At 46.1% G+C, this 17,248-nt stretch overlaps 1 protein-coding gene and 1 long non-coding RNA gene across 3 annotated transcripts; one reads left to right on the top strand and one right to left on the bottom strand.

Moving 5' to 3' along the window:
* Window positions 1–102: 102 nt before the first annotated feature.
* Window positions 103–6,206, top strand: TEX52 (testis expressed 52). 2 transcript variants are annotated; one of them, XM_043562008.1, is made up of 3 exons: window positions 103–687; window positions 1,751–2,301; window positions 5,741–6,206. In XM_043562008.1, the coding sequence occupies exons 1-3, from the start codon at window positions 553–555 to the stop codon at window positions 6,033–6,035; spliced, it is 981 nt and encodes a 326-aa protein (XP_043417943.1). In that variant the 5' UTR covers window positions 103–552; the 3' UTR covers window positions 6,036–6,206. The 2 variants fall into 2 exon arrangements, with proteins under 2 accessions (XP_043417943.1, XP_043417944.1); XM_043562009.1 differs by having other exon boundaries at window positions 596–687; window positions 1,440–2,301.
* Window positions 6,207–6,465: 259 nt separating this feature from the next.
* LOC122472449 lies at window positions 6,466–8,884 on the bottom strand. The gene is made up of 3 exons (XR_006294438.1): window positions 8,461–8,884; window positions 7,056–7,134; window positions 6,466–6,611 (listed from the first exon to the last, which is right to left on the bottom strand). It is a non-coding gene; the product is annotated as an uncharacterized LOC122472449 (long non-coding RNA).
* Window positions 8,885–17,248: the final 8,364 nt, after the last annotated feature.

Raw genomic sequence — 17,248 nt, 5'->3', positions numbered from 1 at the left:
CTGGTCCCTGAGGCATAAGGAGGGGTTGGAGAAGAACGTGAGAAATATTGGACATGGTGGTGACAAAGAAGAGGTAAGGCCTGAAGCTGAGAAGAAGCAGGTGAAGGAGAGTGCTAAGGGCTTTGGCCTGGACTGCCTCCCACACTGCACAGGCACACATTTTTAGCACAGAAACTGCCAGCTTTCTCTTTAGAACCCCTGAAACTGATGGTTAACTTAGGCCTTTTAGAGATCCCTGTAAGGGAAAGGCCTGCAGGATTAGGGAAGGATGAACACAGTTTTAGATGCCTCATGGCCACCTCCACCCTAATCCAGGGCCTGGAAATCAGCCGGCTCTGCTTCTTTTCTCTTCCTGCCCTTCTAGGCAAGCCCTTCCCAGAAGCCCCTCTGGTTACCATCTTTTGCAATCAAAACTTAGGAGTCCTATCCCATGCCTGTCTCGCCTGAAAGGCAGCCAGGGCCCAGGGGACTGATGAGTGCTCCCAGGGAGAGGTAAGGGCCTCCTGCGACACCATCCAAGAAACATCACCATAGCAACCCCAACAGCAAACAATGCTGCCAGGAAAGTCTTCCCTTACCAAGCTGCTCCTCCTGGCAGTCAGACCCAGAAGAGGAATGGCCAGTAGCCCACAGAGACAACCCAGAGGGCGGAATAATCCACTCCATGTCCAAGAACCTTTCTTGCAGGTAGGAGGTGGGGCCCCATCTCCACAGCCTATCTGTTTGCACCCTGCTGGACTAAGGCCTCCCCCTGGGATGGGCCATACTTTGCTCTGGTCAGTAGATTGGCCCAGAGCTCTCCACTTACTTCTTCTCTTAATCCTGTACTACTGTGAACACAGAGCTCAGAACAGAGGAAAGGAGGTGCCTGGTTATTACACCTCCCAGCCCCACCTACTAGGGTGATGCTGTGGAAATGACAGAGGAGTGGGCCCAAGAGACAGGTGAGCTTTTAGGATCAATAAAGTCCTAGGGTGGAAAGGAGGGAGAAGCACTTTAGAAGAGCATATATGATAAGCAGTGCAGACAGGTGGCTCAAGTCCCAGCTCTGCCACTTGGGTGAGCTATTTGCCCTCATTGTGTCTTGCTTTTTGCATCTTTGAGATAGGACAGTAACAACGCTTGCTCACAGGGTTATAGGGTCAACTGAGTTGTAGATGTATTTAGCACAGTGTCAATACATATTTGCTACTGTTTATTTCACGGGAGGTGGGACACAGAAAAGGGAAGGAGGCAGCCTTCTAGATGTTTTCCATACTTGCTTGCATTTGGATGAGAAGTGAGGGAAATGCACCAATGACAGTAACAGGTCAAGTCCGGGAGAGAAGAGTACCTGGGCTGCATTCTCCCGAGAAAGCTTTTCCTTCTATGCGCGTTGCCGGGTAATGGGCACTACCCCTCACTCCACCCCCCACCCCACCCCCACCCCCACCCCTCAGTATCCTCAGGCTTAGGAGCACCAGCTCCAGGCAGGGGCGCGGCAGAGCCAGAGCGCGGAGGATGTGGAGTAAAGAGTGGAGAGGAGGGAAATCAAAACCCAACAGACGGAGAGAGAGCGAAAGCTGAGGAATCCTACAGAGCGGACATAACTTCTGACGGCAGGGCAGGCGCGGAGAGATGGGTTCCGGCCAGGCCACCGTGTCCTGATGAGAGTCCGGGGTCCGAGGAGGCCGGCAGCTTGTTGTCTCTGCGGCTGCTCCTGGAAAGAGAGGCCGAGCGGTCCCCCCGGCACCCTTTTGTCTCTCCCTAGATGGCCCACGCCCGAGAGCCCCTCCTGACCCACCAACCGCTGGCCCGGCGTGAGTTCCTCCTCCCCAGTGAGCCCGGGGAGTGGCCCGGCTTCACCCGGCAGGCCTACCACCGGCTGGCCCTGAAGCCGCCGCCTTGCACGGAAACGAAATCCGAGGTGCGCCGCCGACTGATCCGCCCTTGGAAGGACGCGGTGCCGCACACGTGGGGCTTTCACACGTGGCTCGATGTGGGCCGTTTGCCGGCCACCTTTCCCACCAGGCCCGACAGGCCCTACGACAGCAACGTGTGGCGCTGGCTGACGGACTCCGGGGCCCACGGCCGCCCCCCAGCGGAGCCTCCCATCCCTCCTCCCTCCTGGATGGGTCCCAACAGCTTTCTGACCTTCATCTGCTGTACTCCCATCTTCGCGGACGACAACAGGAAGAACCAGGTGACTGTCAGGACGGTGCAGGAACTGAGGGAGCTGGAGAAACTCAAGCTGAGGAGTGAAGCAAGGGCACCTCCCCTCGACGCCAAGGGCAACATCCTGCCCTCGAAGAAGTTCAAGAAGTAAGAGGAGCTCCTTCCTCTCTCTGATTCCTGTTTTCTGATGACGCCTACCTTGGTACTCTGACCTTCACGCCTTTGGGCATCTGACAACTAAACTCTGTTTTGAGTGTAGCTGGAAGGAAGGTGTGGGAGCAAGAGAGGGGACAGCCAGGGGAGAGGCTTAACCGTTTAACTAGAATGCAGGGGATACAACTAGATGCTTAACACCTGCTAGGCCCTGGCAGTACAGAGAGATGTCATCCAGTCCCTTCCTGCAGGGAGCTTATGAAAGGCAGAGACCTACCTACATGCATGGAAAGGCAGCTGACCATTCAAGCCCACGTGTGCTACATGCCCAAAATGTGACACGGATAGGGAGTGTGGTAAGAACATCAATTACTAGTGGAAAGTCCTGAGATCTGGAGTCAGAGGTTTAGGTTAAAGTCCAGACTAGGCAAATTGTTTCATTTTTCCAGACTCAATTCCATCCTTGATAAAATGGGGACAGTAAACACCATGTCTACCAACCTTGGTGAAGAGAAAATGGGTAATGAATATATGAGAGCACTATACAAAAAAACATGTTACTACAGAAATTCAGAAGAAGGAAGGGGTGCTGTGGGCTGGAGCATTCCCCCAGGAAGGCTTTATGGGGAAACCAGGTAAAGGCTGGAAGGGTAGGAAGCCCTCAGAAAGGTAAAAAGAAGGGGGTAGAGGGTTGACTGGTCTGAGAAGAGGCAGCAGTGTGGAAGGAGTTACTGGAGTACCCAACAGCCCTCCCTCCCTGCCACTGTGGGAGCACACACAAATCTCCAGTCTAGTCAAGGGGATAAGAGGCAGGAAATGGGGTGGGGAATAAGGACAGAATATCTCAAATTCCAATCCTAAGGGCATTAACAGAAGCACTAAAGGGTTGGAGGGGAGGCTGTGGAGATTTTTGATTTTTTTTTTAATGCCAACAGTTGGTGATTTTGAGAGAAGATTATTCAGGACCTTGGCTTCTCTCTGCAGCCCTCGCAGTACAGATTATTGGTTGCTAGTATGTGCTAACACTAGGGATACAAAGGTGATAAGACTTAGATCACTCCTCAAAAAATAAAAATAAACTTCAGTGAAATAATAGCGCCAGATGTTCTAATCACTTGAGTTATATTACTTATACCCTCCCACTACCCCAGATAGAAACTATTACTATCAACCCCATTTTACAGAGGGGGCATCTGAAACGGAAAGGTCACTTATTTCGCCCAAGTTCATATGGCCAGTAAGTGGCAGAGCTGGGACTGGAACCTAGAGAGCTCAGTTTCAGAACTGTGTTCTTAACCTCTGTGCTCCACTTCCCCTGCTGTCTACCTGGGGAATCAAACAAGTTCACAGCTACTCCTGATGTGATATAATGTTCTATAAAGACAGCATAAGAGAAATACAATTATCCATATAAAGAGCTTAGCACAATGCTCGGCAAACAGCAAACCTGTGTGTGATGGTGGAAGCCTTGTGGGTTCAAGAGCCAAACACATCTTAGGTTGCAGTCTCCCCAGCTCAATCCCAAACTTGCTATACAACAAAGAAACTTGACTTTCTTTAAGCCTGACTTCCTCAAGTCTGGATTGGACATGTACCTGGTACCTTGCAGGGTTGTTAGAAGACAAAAAGGCACAGTGCCTGGTGTAGAGAAGGGGGCTCAGTAAATCGTGTCATTAGTACACTGTCCCCGTGAGAGAAGGATCCTTGTTTCCCTCTGTTTGCTGCTGGAGGCCCAGTCCCTGGAGCCAGGAATGAAAGAGTCCCAGGCAAGGTTTTGCTGTTCACGGAGGACGTGGTACCTGAGCTACGTGGACCTTGAAGAATGTGTACAAATTCACCAGGTGGGAACCAGACAGGATGGTGGGAAGAAAGGCCCATCCAGTCCTGTTATTCCTTTCGAGCAGTTCTCTAAGGCATTAAAATATAGTTAAAAATGTCTCTAGATCAGCGACCAAGCACATTTTGAACATGAGAGACCAGAAAGGACTTCAGACAGGTCTAAGCTTCAAGAAGTCCATGATATTGGTGAGAAATAGAACATTTATACATAAACTCATGATATTGCTGAGAAATAGAACATTTATACATAAACCCATGGTGTTGAGAAATAAAACATTTATACATAAATAGAACATTTGTACATATACATAAACCCATTTATACATACATCAACTCTGGTTGATGGTACATACAATCACCTGGGTCTTTTAAAAAAATGTGTGAGACCCACCCATGAGATTCTAATTTACTTGGCCTGGGGGGTGTGCAGCTTGAGCACCGGAATTTGCAAAAGGCTCCTAGGAGTGATTCTAATGTGCAGTCGGGCCTGAGAATGTCTGATGTAAACCAAAGACAGTAAACAGGAGGACATCTACTGGACGAGGTGCAAAGCATGTTGAAACAGGAAATTTGCCACTATTCAACTATGTTTTTTAAAAGGTCCATTTCTCTCAGTTGAACCTAACACTACAGGCCTGTAGAAGAGGGAGCCATCAGATCAGGTGTCATATGGCAGCAGGTCAGAGCAGGAAGGGCTCTGAGACATCATCAAGTTCACCAGATGAGGAGGGGCCCTTGAGTTTCATTCTCTCTTCTTCCTGCTGGCACTGTGTTAGCAGAGGAAGTGGGACTGAAAGACAGAATCTGGATAATGAGATACAATATGTAAAAAGGATAGGAGACTGACCATCTAAACAACATAATTTCATCATCTTAACACCAAACACACACACAGGGTGCATGCTATCTGGATAGGCCAATATCCAATCAGGAGGAGAGACAGAAGTGATTCCCTACAACCTGATCATTCGTTAGCTTGTGTTAGCTTAATAGAAACATATTGGCAAAACATGGCTTTATACCTCAGTCTCAGGATGCGCACGACAAATATACTTTCAGAATACAAATGCATTATTTTCTTGTGGCACTCACATCAATGACAACAGTTGGTCACCCTTTGCCACCATCAAAAATCTAACAGGATCCCAATGATGATTCTTTCTTATTTTGAATGATTTCAGTTTGGGATCATGATTGGTTAGCATTTTATCATTGTCATAAGTTGAAATGATTCAGATTTTTTAAAAAAGCCTACAGAATTTTTAAAAGTATTCTCTACATCCAGTGTAAGGCTCGAACTCACAACCCTGAGATCAAAAGTCGGATGCTCTACCGGCTGAGCCAGCCAGGCTTCCCAAGCCCATAGAATTTTTAAGCATGATTTGATATTTAATACTAAGGCTTTTCAAAAAAATTTTTTTTCAAGAGGAACATGAAGAATTATAAATTTGGGGGCTTACCTTTGTAGCATTGTGAAAATAAACTTTGAGTAAGCTATGAAAAAAGCATCAAACTTTTCCTTCTTACTCCTTCCACCATGCCTGCATCCCTCTTTTGACCTCTTTGTTCTCTCCACACCCCTTTCCCCCAACAGGTACCGGCACATCTCAGCTGGTGGAAGGTTTGAGCCTGGAGGCCTCCAGCTCATGCCCAACCCACTTCCCAATGATTTCGCCAGGGGCTGGCCCTGCCCAAACCCTCTGCCTCATTACCAGGAGAAGGCGCTAAAACTGGCCTTCCTGCCTAGTGCACCCCTGAGCCAGGACCTCCTGAGGAATTACCAAACCCTGATAGAGAACCGGATTGCCTTGCCCCTCTATCAACTCTCCAAGGCACAACCTGGTAAAACCTTAGTGAGGAAGACCAAGAGAAGACCTGGACAGAGCTAGAAAAGCCTCCAGCTGGGCAGGGACCACTGTGGGCTATAGCGTTCTCAACCAATGCACCTTCAACAAGAAGCTTCTGCAGAACAGAACCTCTGCACCATCCCTCCAGCTGCAGGCCACCTCTGTCCCCCAGGCTCCTAGAGACTCTACTTAAACTCTAAATGATTATCTGTCTTCCTTGGAGGATGCTCTCATAGCAGGTGGAAGGATTGAATCAGGTAGAGCAGAGAGAGCAGAGGAGGATACAGTTTTTAGGGACAGAATGAGGAGTGGGGAGGAAGAAGGTGTGTGTGTGTGTGTTGGGGTGGGGGGAAAGGCACTGTAAGAAATGTGAATAAGAAATTACCTTTACTCCCATAATCCATTTGGAACAAAACTGGGATTGGTCAGGGTACAGGAAGCTTCTTAGACAAAATAACCTCAATTCCACACCTCCCTAGACCATTTTAATGTTGGACAGAGACCAGAAGCAACTCTGCTGGGTTGCAGTTCCCATGCAGGGTCTGGGGGAGCAGAGGTCAGGCCAAGGCTGGTGCTGGAAGATGGAAAAGTCAGGTCTGAGGAAGGCTGACCAGGTCTCTGTGGAGGAACAAGAGTACAACAAAGTGGAGATTCAAGGCAAAATAGTAGTCACCCCAGAGCATAATGTCAGGGCCTTGGGCCTATGTTGTGGTTGACCCCAAATGCCTCAGCTTTTGTCATGGGGGGCCAGAGACAAAAGGCCTAGAGTAGAGACAGGCAAATCGTGTTGGTCAGAAATGTGCTGACCCCAGCTGGGGTGGAGATTGGGTATGGGAAACCCAGTAGAAGGGGCAGCAGGGAGGTGGCTGGAAGGGGAGAAGTTGTATGGTGGGGGCCTACCTCACCACCTCTTGCCCCTGTGACACCCCAAGTTGGTCGTCTTCCTTGGCTGGGATTCTCCTGGCCTTCTGGCCACTGCCCTCTTACCCACTTTTCTCGGGCCCCCTAGGTACCTGGGAATCAAAACCCCACCAGGGTTCTCGCCCTGGTTTAACCACTGACCAGCTATATGACCTCAGGCTTTCAGTTTCTTCCTTGGCACAGTGGGAGCCATGGCACAGTGGGAGCCACGAGGGTACAACTAAGGGGAATAAATAAAATAAGTGAAGCACCCGCGAAGTGTCTGAACATTGGAGGCCCTCCATAAACGAAGTTATCAACTAATCATTACTCATGGGATGAAAACAATGGATGGGCTATTATTCAGTCATAAAAAGGAATGAAGTACTGATACCTGCTACAGTGTAGATGAACCTCGACAATATCACACTGAGGGAAAGGAGCCAGACACAAAAGGCTGTATATGGTATGATTCTATTTACATGAAATATCTAGAATCAGCAAATCCATAAAGACAGAAGGTAAATTGCCAAGTGCTGGGGGTGGGGGAAATGGGGACTGACTGCTCAGTGGGTACAGGGTTTTCTTTTAGGGTGGTGAAAATATTTCAGAACTAAATAGAAGTGGTGGTTGCGCAACATTACAAATGAACAAAATGCCACTGGATTGTATACTTTAAAAATGGTAATTGCTTAGGGAGCCTGGGTGGCTCAGTCGGTTAAGCGTCCGACTTCTGCTCAGGTCATGATCTCACAGCTTCTGTGAGTTCGAGCCCCGTGTCAGGTTCTGTGCTGACAGCTCAGAGCCTGGAGCCTGCTTCTGATTCTGTGTCTCCCTCTATCTCTGCCCCTCCCCCACTTGTACTCTCTCTCTCTCTCTCTCTCTCTCAAAAGTAAATAAATATTAAAAACAAAATTAAAATGATTACAATAAATAGGGTGTGATATAGTGAGTTTCCAAATTTTCTTCTAGTTCCAAATCTAAAGTTCTATTAATAGTTCTTCTCCTCAACACTTCTCCTCCCCCTGATATGTATGGGGGATGGGTGGGGGCGACCAGAGCCAAAGGGTGAAGGAGAATTCTCTCAGTACTCCAGGGGCTTGCCAGAGCTCTGGGAATGTGCCCATTCTCCCCACTCTGGGTTAGGAATAATGGTGGAAAGCAGGAGGTCCCCTCACCTAGGATCCTAACATGTCAGAGCTGGGCAGGCCATGAGGACACAAGTCGAATCCCCTCAGTGTTTAGGTGGCCAACCGAGGCCCATGGGCAAGTGACTTGCTCGGGGCCACAAAGCCAAGCAGTCCCTGCCCCTCCTGGCAGTAGAAAGGAGGCTGGTTGCTAGGACTCGGGGGCTTGTTTTCTCATCCAGCCTCTCTTCCGTTATTCTACTTCTGCCCATGATGCATGGATTTTGTCACCTCCACAATGAAAGGCCCTGGGGAAACTTAGAAGGTTGGTATGAAGGTTTGGGGGGTGGGAGGAAGTAGGCCATTGGCGTTCTTCAGAGAAGGCTGCCTACCCCCTGGCCTGGAAGGTGCAGGAAAACAGAATGGTAAGGTGCACTTACACAGACTCCTGCCTTGGCTGACCAAGACCACTCAAGAGGTTGCTAACCTCATGTCAGAAGGACTTCCACCCTTCCCACCAGCTGTTTGCTCTGTTCTCTGGATAGCAGTCTTTTTCCTGCTGGCAGGGAGACCACAGCATTATCAGAGGCCTTCTTGTCCACTGGCCACCCTAAACTGCAGAAGCAACACCCTGGAAATTCCTGATGCGGTGGGCCCTGGAGATCTGAGGGACAATGATAGCATCCATACACCCTCCTGGTCCTGGGGTCTCTTCCAAGGCAAGCCCCAGCTCAACCTGCTGGCAACCATGAACATCCCTCATCCCCCAACCCCACATTTACTAATAAATATGGCATCCTCGAAAGCCTCTGTTGGGGTGGAGTGGGGGATTCCTGTAACCCAGACCTGCCTTAGAGATCTACTGTCCTACCACAACTTTTGACGGGAAGCAGGGTGAGCATCCCTCCCTCGACATATCACCAACCCCATGGGACACCTGCTGAATGCCACCAGCCTCATGGAAACTGATTAATCTCACCCAGCACAGAAGCCTCAGAGCCACTTCCGGGTCAACACCTCCCCTTCCTCAACCACCCTATCCGTAAGCCAGGTATAGTCTCATGAGCTGGATGGCCAAGGCCAGTTCAGGTCCCTGAGTTACCAGGGCCTGAGGGATGGTTGGGGGTCAGTGAGTGCTGGAGGCTGTGGGGCTGGGAACCCCTGAAGGAGATGCAGGGGTTTTGCCAACCATGGTCTTCAGTCTTCATTCTTCATCTGGCTCTCTGCCAGTGTTGTCCTGTCTAATTGCCATCCCTCAAAAAGCCCCATTGCTGCTCCCCAATGTGACACATCAGACATCCTCTCTCCAGGCTTCCCCAGATTCACTTCCCACCTTCCTCAGGGCCCTCTGCCCTGTCATTTCTACTCATCACTGACTTGCTTATTCCAAGCCCTTTGTCTTCTTGCTTCTCTTCCACCTCCAAGCCCTCTCCTATTTGTACTGTCTGCTGAACCACATATATGTATTTATTTACAATGTAAATAATTGCTTCTTCCTATTTATCATATTTAGTGGTTTTCTGTGGCCACTCATACAGTTCCCCATCTCATGGTAGTCTCAAGCCAACACACACTCTGTAGGTCCCAGGACAGAACCTCACAAATGCCTCCATGCTTGTAAGCTAATGCTATTGCATCTTGCCATTGTTCAGAGGCAAAGGTTTTGCCGGGTGGCTCCCCTCGGCCCACCCATCACTCCCACTGGATGTCCACTGAACACTGACACTAGGTATCATATATGGTTCTTAGAGAATAGTCGCTGACTTCGTTAGCATGAATGTCACTAGGAAATGGAGGTCATGTCTAGGGGTGCCAAGGGCAGGCCCAAAGCTTAAGCAAGGAGGAAGGGGGAAATGGAAGGAAATGGAAGCAAGAAAGGAAGCAGATAAACACAATAGGGAGGAAGAGAAATATTGAAGCCAGAGGAAAGGCAAAACAGGAGTCTCTGAAGCTCAGAGGTCCAGAATATTTGGTGGCTTTGGGCAGCTTGGTCAGATTCTCTGAGGTTATTTGCAGGATCCAGATTTTGGCAAAGACCCCCGCGGTGAGAAGAGTTGGCAAATAAATCCTATGGGTGCAAAGGAAAGAGGGGATGAGTAGAATAGGGTTTTGAATGATCCCCTAGGGCATTAGTTGGATTCTGCAGCTGAAAAATTCAGGTGGGGAACTCGACAGGCTGTTCTGGTGTCTCATCACCTGTGTAGATGGGGTAATAACAACATGTTTCCTCCTGTGTCCACTGGAGTCCTGCTGCCCAATGCATTCAACTAATGTCTTAGCCTGGTAGTTTTTGGGGTGGAGGTAGGGTGATACATTTCAAAACTGGTATGACCTCCTGGGACCTTTGCTGGACAGGAGAATTCTGGAAAACAGCTTCATTCCTGTCCTCAGCAGATCTGACAGGGCCAAAGGATAAAGACTGAAATAGAACTGGCTGCCTTTAACCTTCCACGGGCTCAAGGGAGCTGTTTGTCTAGCTCTGAATAACCCATTCTATGAAGAATATTCTGGGAATTTCCTTATGTGGCAGAGCAATGTCTGGGTGATTTCACTGTGCCAAATGAGCTCTCCTCCCCATCCCTACCATCAGAGATAAGAATTGGTACTAGTCAGCCTTGAAGAAAAAAGGTTACAAGAAGAGGTATAAAGATATTCAGAGGCATGAAAGTGTATCACAAGGAAGGTGGGAACCAGTTCATTTCCATCTCTACTAAGGCTTGGACAGGAAGGCAGGGATTCTGAATATAGGTACAGGGATTTAGATTAGATATAAAGAACTTCCTGAGTCAGTGGAGAGTTGCTGGCATAGATTAGATCAGGTTCAAGGGACCAGCTGTGAATCTATTTGGGCCAGTGCCATCCAATAGAAATATAATAGACCAGTATATGTAACTTTAAATTTGTTAGTTGCCATATTAAAAAAAGTAAAAATAAACCAGTGAAATTGATTTTTATAATGTACTATATTTTATTTTATACAATAGATCTGAAATATTATGAATATAAAATAATGTAATCCATGTAAAAATAGTTGAGATATTTCACATTGTTATCTTGTATTGTTTTCAAAATCTGGTGTATATTTTACACTTACAGCAAAGCTCTCTTCAGCCTAACCACACCTCAAGTGCTCAATAACTGTATGTAGCTGGTGACTGCTATATTGGTCAGCACAAATCTAGACTTACTAAGGGTTGTCTGACACCCAATGGCAAGTATAAGGTGTGATCTGGTTTTATCTGAAGGCAGAAAGTTCTCTAGAGACCTGAGAGCCTCTGAGGGTAAAAGTCAAGAAAGCCTTAACTTAGGAGCCCCTCTCAGCCTTCCTCATTGCCAGAAATACAAAGACCCATCGCCCTCTGGCTGTTCTTAGAACCCACACAGCAGTGTTCTGGGTTCTCTTTCAGTAGAGGGAATCCCAACTTCCTCAGGTCTGTTGGACTTGGGGTTTGGCGGCTAGTCAACCCAAATGGGAAGAGCACTGTGCCAAGCAGAGCAAGGAAAAGGGTTCATCCTGGGGTAGACAAGGTAGCTCTATTCTCTCCATGGCAGGAGACAATGCTCCATACCTCAGTCAGTCTTCCTGGTGCAAGTGACTGGTCACCAGAGGAGCCAGGCTGGACAGAAAGGATGGACAGGTGTAAATCTACCCTGTCTGGGGTGTGTGTGTGGGGACAAGCACTGTCTCAGCCTACCTTATCTTACCTGCAATATTCTGAGTTCTCTGTCTGAGACACCCTTCCTCCAGGTATGTGCACAGCCTTCACCTTGTTCTCATCTTGGCACAGTGTCATCCACCCACCACCCTACCCCCATCACTCTCTCTCCTCTCATCCTGCTCTAGTTTTGTTCAGCATTTACCACAACCTGACATTATAAATGTCATTGTTCCTTGTCTGCCTTCCACGTTACAATGTGAACCCCATGAGGGTGGGGCCTTCATTTGGTTCACCATCCTAGGCCCAGAGCCTACCTTGGTGTCTGACACATAGTAGGTGCTCAATAAATATTTTTTGACTGAATGAAAGGAAAACTTGCTATAATTCAGAGGAGAACCAGTGCAGTGAGGGAGCCAAATCTCACACTTCCATTTTTCTCCTCATGAAATTTCTGAATCTGGATCCATTCACTTCAACATCTATGTAAACCACAAGACGAAATAAATGAGAGAAATTACAGATGTTTCCCAAGTATCTTGGAAGGGAATATCTCCACTTCCTCTGTTCCTCACTGTAGAAGACTGGTTTAATCTTCCTGAATAGTGCTCCTGGAAGTTTTCTCCCCCTGTGTCTCATCATTAGAGCTCAATGTAGTTATCCCTTGTTAATGAATTGGTTTGTTGAAGTCTATAATCTTTAGGTTAAAAAAATGACCAGGGGATGAGCAACTGGCTGGCTCATTGGAAGAGTGTGTGACTCTTGATTGTGGTTCAGGCCCCATGTTGGATGTAGAGATTACTTAAAATAAATAAGCTAAAAAAATGACCAGGGGAGGGGAGTGAGGTAAATTATTGGCAAAGACACAGACCACCCAGCTGAGGATACAAACTGCCTTCAGAGGTAAGTTATTGGCGAAGACACAGAACACCCAGCTAAGGATACAAAGTGACCTCAGAACATTCCCTGGCACTCTCCACCATCATTTTTTTTTAGAGTTAGACAAGGCTAGATTTTTTTAAGCCAAAGTATAGTTGACATATACTACTAGTTCCAGGTGTACTACATAGTGATTTGACAATTATATACATTATGCAGTGCTTGCTATTGTGAGTGTGGTTACCATCAGTCACCCTACAAAGTCTTAAAATATTATGGACTATATTCCCTAGGAGATAATTTTCACCCTCATGAATTATTTTTTATAGTTAGAAGTGTATCTCTTGGGGTGACTGGGTGGCTCAGTCTGCTGAGTGTCTGACTTCAACTCAGGTCATTGTCATGGTTTGTGAGTTCAAGCCCCATATTGGGCTTGCTGCTGTCAGCACAGAGACCACTTCAGATCCTCTGTCCCCCTCTCCTTCAGCCCCTTCCCCCTTGTACTCTCTCTCTCAAAAAAATAAATAAAACATTTAAAAAAAGTTTGCACCTCTTAATCCCAAGTACCTGTTTTGCCTATCCCCCTAATTCCTTCCCTCTGGCAACCATCAGTTTGTTCTCTGTATTTATGGGTCTGTTCCTGCTTTTTGTTTATTCATTTGTTTTGTTTTTTAGATTCCACATACAGATGAAATCATGTGACATTTGCCTTTGACTTAATTCATTTAGCACACTACCCTCTTGGTCCATCCATGTGGCTGAAAATGGCAGGATCTCATCCTTTTTATGGCTGAGTAGTATTCCAGTGTGTGTGTGTGTGTGTGTGTGTGTGTGTGTGTGTACTACATCTTTATTCATCTATGGGTAGACACTTGGATTGCTTCCATATCTTGGCTATTGTAGTTAGTGTTGTAATATGTATAAGGGTATATATATCTTTTCAAATTAGTGTTTTCATTTTCTGTGCATAAATACCCAGTAGTGAGATTTTATACCACATCTTTATCCATACATCTATTGATGGACATTTAGGTTGCTTCCATATTTTGGCTATTATAAATAACACTGCAATAAACATAGAGTGCATATATCTTTTTGAGTTAGTGTTTTTTTTAAGTTTATTTATTTACTTTGAGAGAGAGGGAGAGAGTGAACATGCAAGTGGTGGAGAGGCAGAGAGAGACAGGAAGAGACAGATCCCAAGTAGGCTCCACACTGTCAGCACAGAGCCCGATGCAGGACTCAAACTCATGAATGGTATCATGACCTGAGCTGAAATCAAGAGTCAGACGCTTAACTGATGCCCCTTGAGTTAGTGTTTTTATTTTCTTTGGGTAAATACCTAAAAGTAGGATTACTGGATCATATGATAGGTCTATTTTTAGTTTTTTGAGGAGATGCCATACTGTTTTCAGACTGGCTGCACCAGTTTGCATTCCCACAAACAGTGCAAGAGGGTTCCCCTTTCTCCACATCCTCACAACATCTGTTGTTCTTGTACTGTCGATTTTAGCCATTCTGACAGGTGTGAGGTGATATCTCATTATAGTTCTTATTTGCATTCCCTGATAATAAGTGATGTTAAGCACCTTTTCATGTGTCTGTTGGCCATCTGTATGTCTCTGGAAAAATGTCTATTCAGTAGGTTGCCTTTTTGTTTTATTGATGGTTTCCTTTGCTATGCAGAAGCTTTTTATTTTGGTGTATTCCTAATTGTTTATTTTTGCTTTTGTTGCCATTACCTTTGGAGTCAGATCCATAAAAGTGTTGTTAAGGTTGATGTCCATGAGTCTACTGCCTTGTCTTCTTTTAAAATTTTAATGGTTTCAAGTCTTACATTTATGTCATTAATCCATTTTGAGTTTATTTTTGTGGATGGTGTGAAAAAGTGGTCCAGTTTCATTGTTTTGCGTGTGGCTGTCCAGTTTTCCTAGCACCATTTGTTGAAGAGACTGTCTTTTCCCCATTGTGTGTTGTTTCCTTTGTTGTAGATTCACTGACCATGGGTTTATTTCTGGGCTCTCTCTATTCTGTTCCATTTATCTATGTGTCTATTTTTGTGCCAGTACCATACTGTTTTGTTTACTACAGCTTTGCAGTATAACTTGAAATCTGGAATTGTGATGCCTCCAGCTTTGGTTTTCTTTTTCAAGCTTGCTTTGGCTATTCAGTGTCTTTTGTGGTTCCATACAAATTTTAGGATTGCTTGTTCTAGTTCTGTGAAAAATACTACTGGTGTTTTGATACGAATTTCACTGGATCTGTGGATTGCATTGGGTTCATCATCTTACCAAAGGGAGTTTTTAGCTCCTTAAAAAACTCGGCTTTCCATTGCCAAAACATTCTCATTCTCCCTACAATTTGAGGAAAAGCAAATTTACAAAGAAAGAAAACAAAGAATACAAAAAAGGCAAAAGAGAGTTTTTTTACCCCTTAGCCCCACTCAAAGATGGTGTGCTAGATAATGAATGAGACAGTATTAGTTTGGGTCACAGAACACAGGGACCAATTTGACTCTTTTTGCACAAGTATATTCCAAAGAATGGCATTTCCTGAGCACTAGTGGTTCTGAGCGCCAGGCAACAAAAGCCTTGTCAGAACTGGAAAAGAGGTGATGCCATCCCCAACGTCACTGCATCCAAACTGTAAACTCCAAAGGCTCCATTCTACACCACAGGTATGTTTACTCCTCCCTCGGGTTTTGTCTGCAGACCTAAGTGCACTGATGAGTTTGGAGACATCCCATCCATGTCGTCAGCCTGGCCCAACGCAACTTTGCTAAGTGCTCTGGAATCTCTCATTCTTGTTCATCGATAGCATTACTTTTCCAAGAAATGGATTAATGAAGGACTCTTGAAGATGTTGAAGGATTTTTCAAACCTAAAGAATGAATTGCCAAGAATAAAGTTGAAGGAGATACCTTTTAGTGTTGGCCTGCCCAGCATCATAGTATGTAGGCCACTCACTCATCTATCAATGCGTACAGTTGATCGAAACAATCACAGGAACCAGTGCAACATGTCAGTGGCCCCTCCTCGATCTCTATCCCAGGCAAACGTGTGGTGGTAAAGGATGCCAAGGCATGGGAAGGGGCTGGAATAGTCCACTGAAACTGTGTTTAAATGAAGCCAGGTTGTGGGTGGTCCAGAACTCAATCAATGGAATCATACTATAGCTTAGTTTTCATTCCATGATTTTCACCTCTGTCAGTCTTCTCTTTACGGCATAGTGGACACTGAGCAGGACTTGGGAGACAGAACATAAGGGGCTTATTCCTGGCTCTGCCATACAGTAACTGAATGTTAGGTGAGATTTCTAAGTCTCAGTATTAGCTTCCCAGGGGTGCCATAACAAAGTATAACAAACTGGATGGCTTTAACAATAGAAGATTATTGTCTCACAGTTCTGGGGACTAGAAGTCCAAGATCAAGGTGCTGGCAAGGTTGGTTCTTTCTGAGGGGGCTGAGGAAGAATTTGGCCTAGGCCCTTCTCCCAGCTTCTGGTGGTGCTGGCAACCTTTGGTGTCCCTTAGCTTATATATGCATCACTCCCACTCGGCCTTCATATTTACATGGCGTTCTTCCTGTGTGTACCTCTGTGTCCAAATTTCCCCTTTTAGCAAGGATACGGTCATATTGGATTAGGGTCCACCCTAGTGACCTTATCTTAGCTTGATTATGTCTTTAAAGACCCTGTCTCCAAATAAGGTCACATTCTGAGGTGCTGGGAGTTGGGACTTTAACGTACAGATTTATGGGGGACACAATTTAACCTATACACCTTAACTACTTTTCCCATCTGTAAACAGGGATCACAACGCAATTCTTCCTCATATAATTGTCATGGCTGTGAAAATACCTGAAAAAGGCTGGGTCTGCAGGAGGCCAGAGGACATCTTGTCTGTCTGAACGTGTGTGTGCCTCGTGGATGTCTGGATCAGACTATGCCTCTAAGGAGCAGGGCTCAGTCGGGGCTCCCAGCCTGTAAGTGTCCAACACAAGTAAACAGGTGCTTGACCAATGCCTTTTGATGATGGTGAAGATAAAAGGCTGGAGAGAAATATCTGACGACAGGTGAGCCCGGGCTATAAAAAAGTTTGATTCCAAGTGCTGGTGAGGAAGGGGAGGGCGTGGAACCCCTGGACACTGCTGCCTGGGGCACACCCTGGTATAAATCCTCTGGAGGGCAAGGTGGCATTATGCCAAAGGGGGAAAGCTGTGAGCTGATGTCCTGGCCATTCCACACCTAGGTATGCCCTCTAGAGAAATGTTCATATGTGTGCCCGGGACACAAGTGTAAAAATGTTCAAAACACCATTGTTTGTAGAAAAATAATCTAAATTTCCTAAGTGTGATGTATTCATATAAAGGAAAAACATACAGCTGTTAAAGAGAATGCATAGCTCAGGGATGAATCTCACGAATAAAGTATTGAGCAAAAAAGAACAAGCTGCAGAAGGTCATATATAATGTGTCAGGCAAAACTAAATGATATGTTGCTTCGGATACACATATACGTACATGCATAAAGAGTGAACAAATGTGGGAATGCTAAAATGCCAAATTGAGAAAAGGATGTTATCTGGGGAGAAGGAGTGGTGCAAGGGGCATTTCGATTATATTTACAATAGTTTGGTTATTTTTTTTTAACTGGGGTGGCCAGCAAAAGGTAAAGGTTATTCTTTACAACTTTC

This window comes from Prionailurus bengalensis, chromosome B4, assembly GCF_016509475.1.
Source record: "Prionailurus bengalensis isolate Pbe53 chromosome B4, Fcat_Pben_1.1_paternal_pri, whole genome shotgun sequence".
Classification (NCBI taxonomy): domain Eukaryota; kingdom Metazoa; phylum Chordata; class Mammalia; order Carnivora; family Felidae; genus Prionailurus; species Prionailurus bengalensis.
Note: the sequence above shows the minus strand (reverse complement) of the source record. Positions and strands in the feature narration are given on the sequence as shown.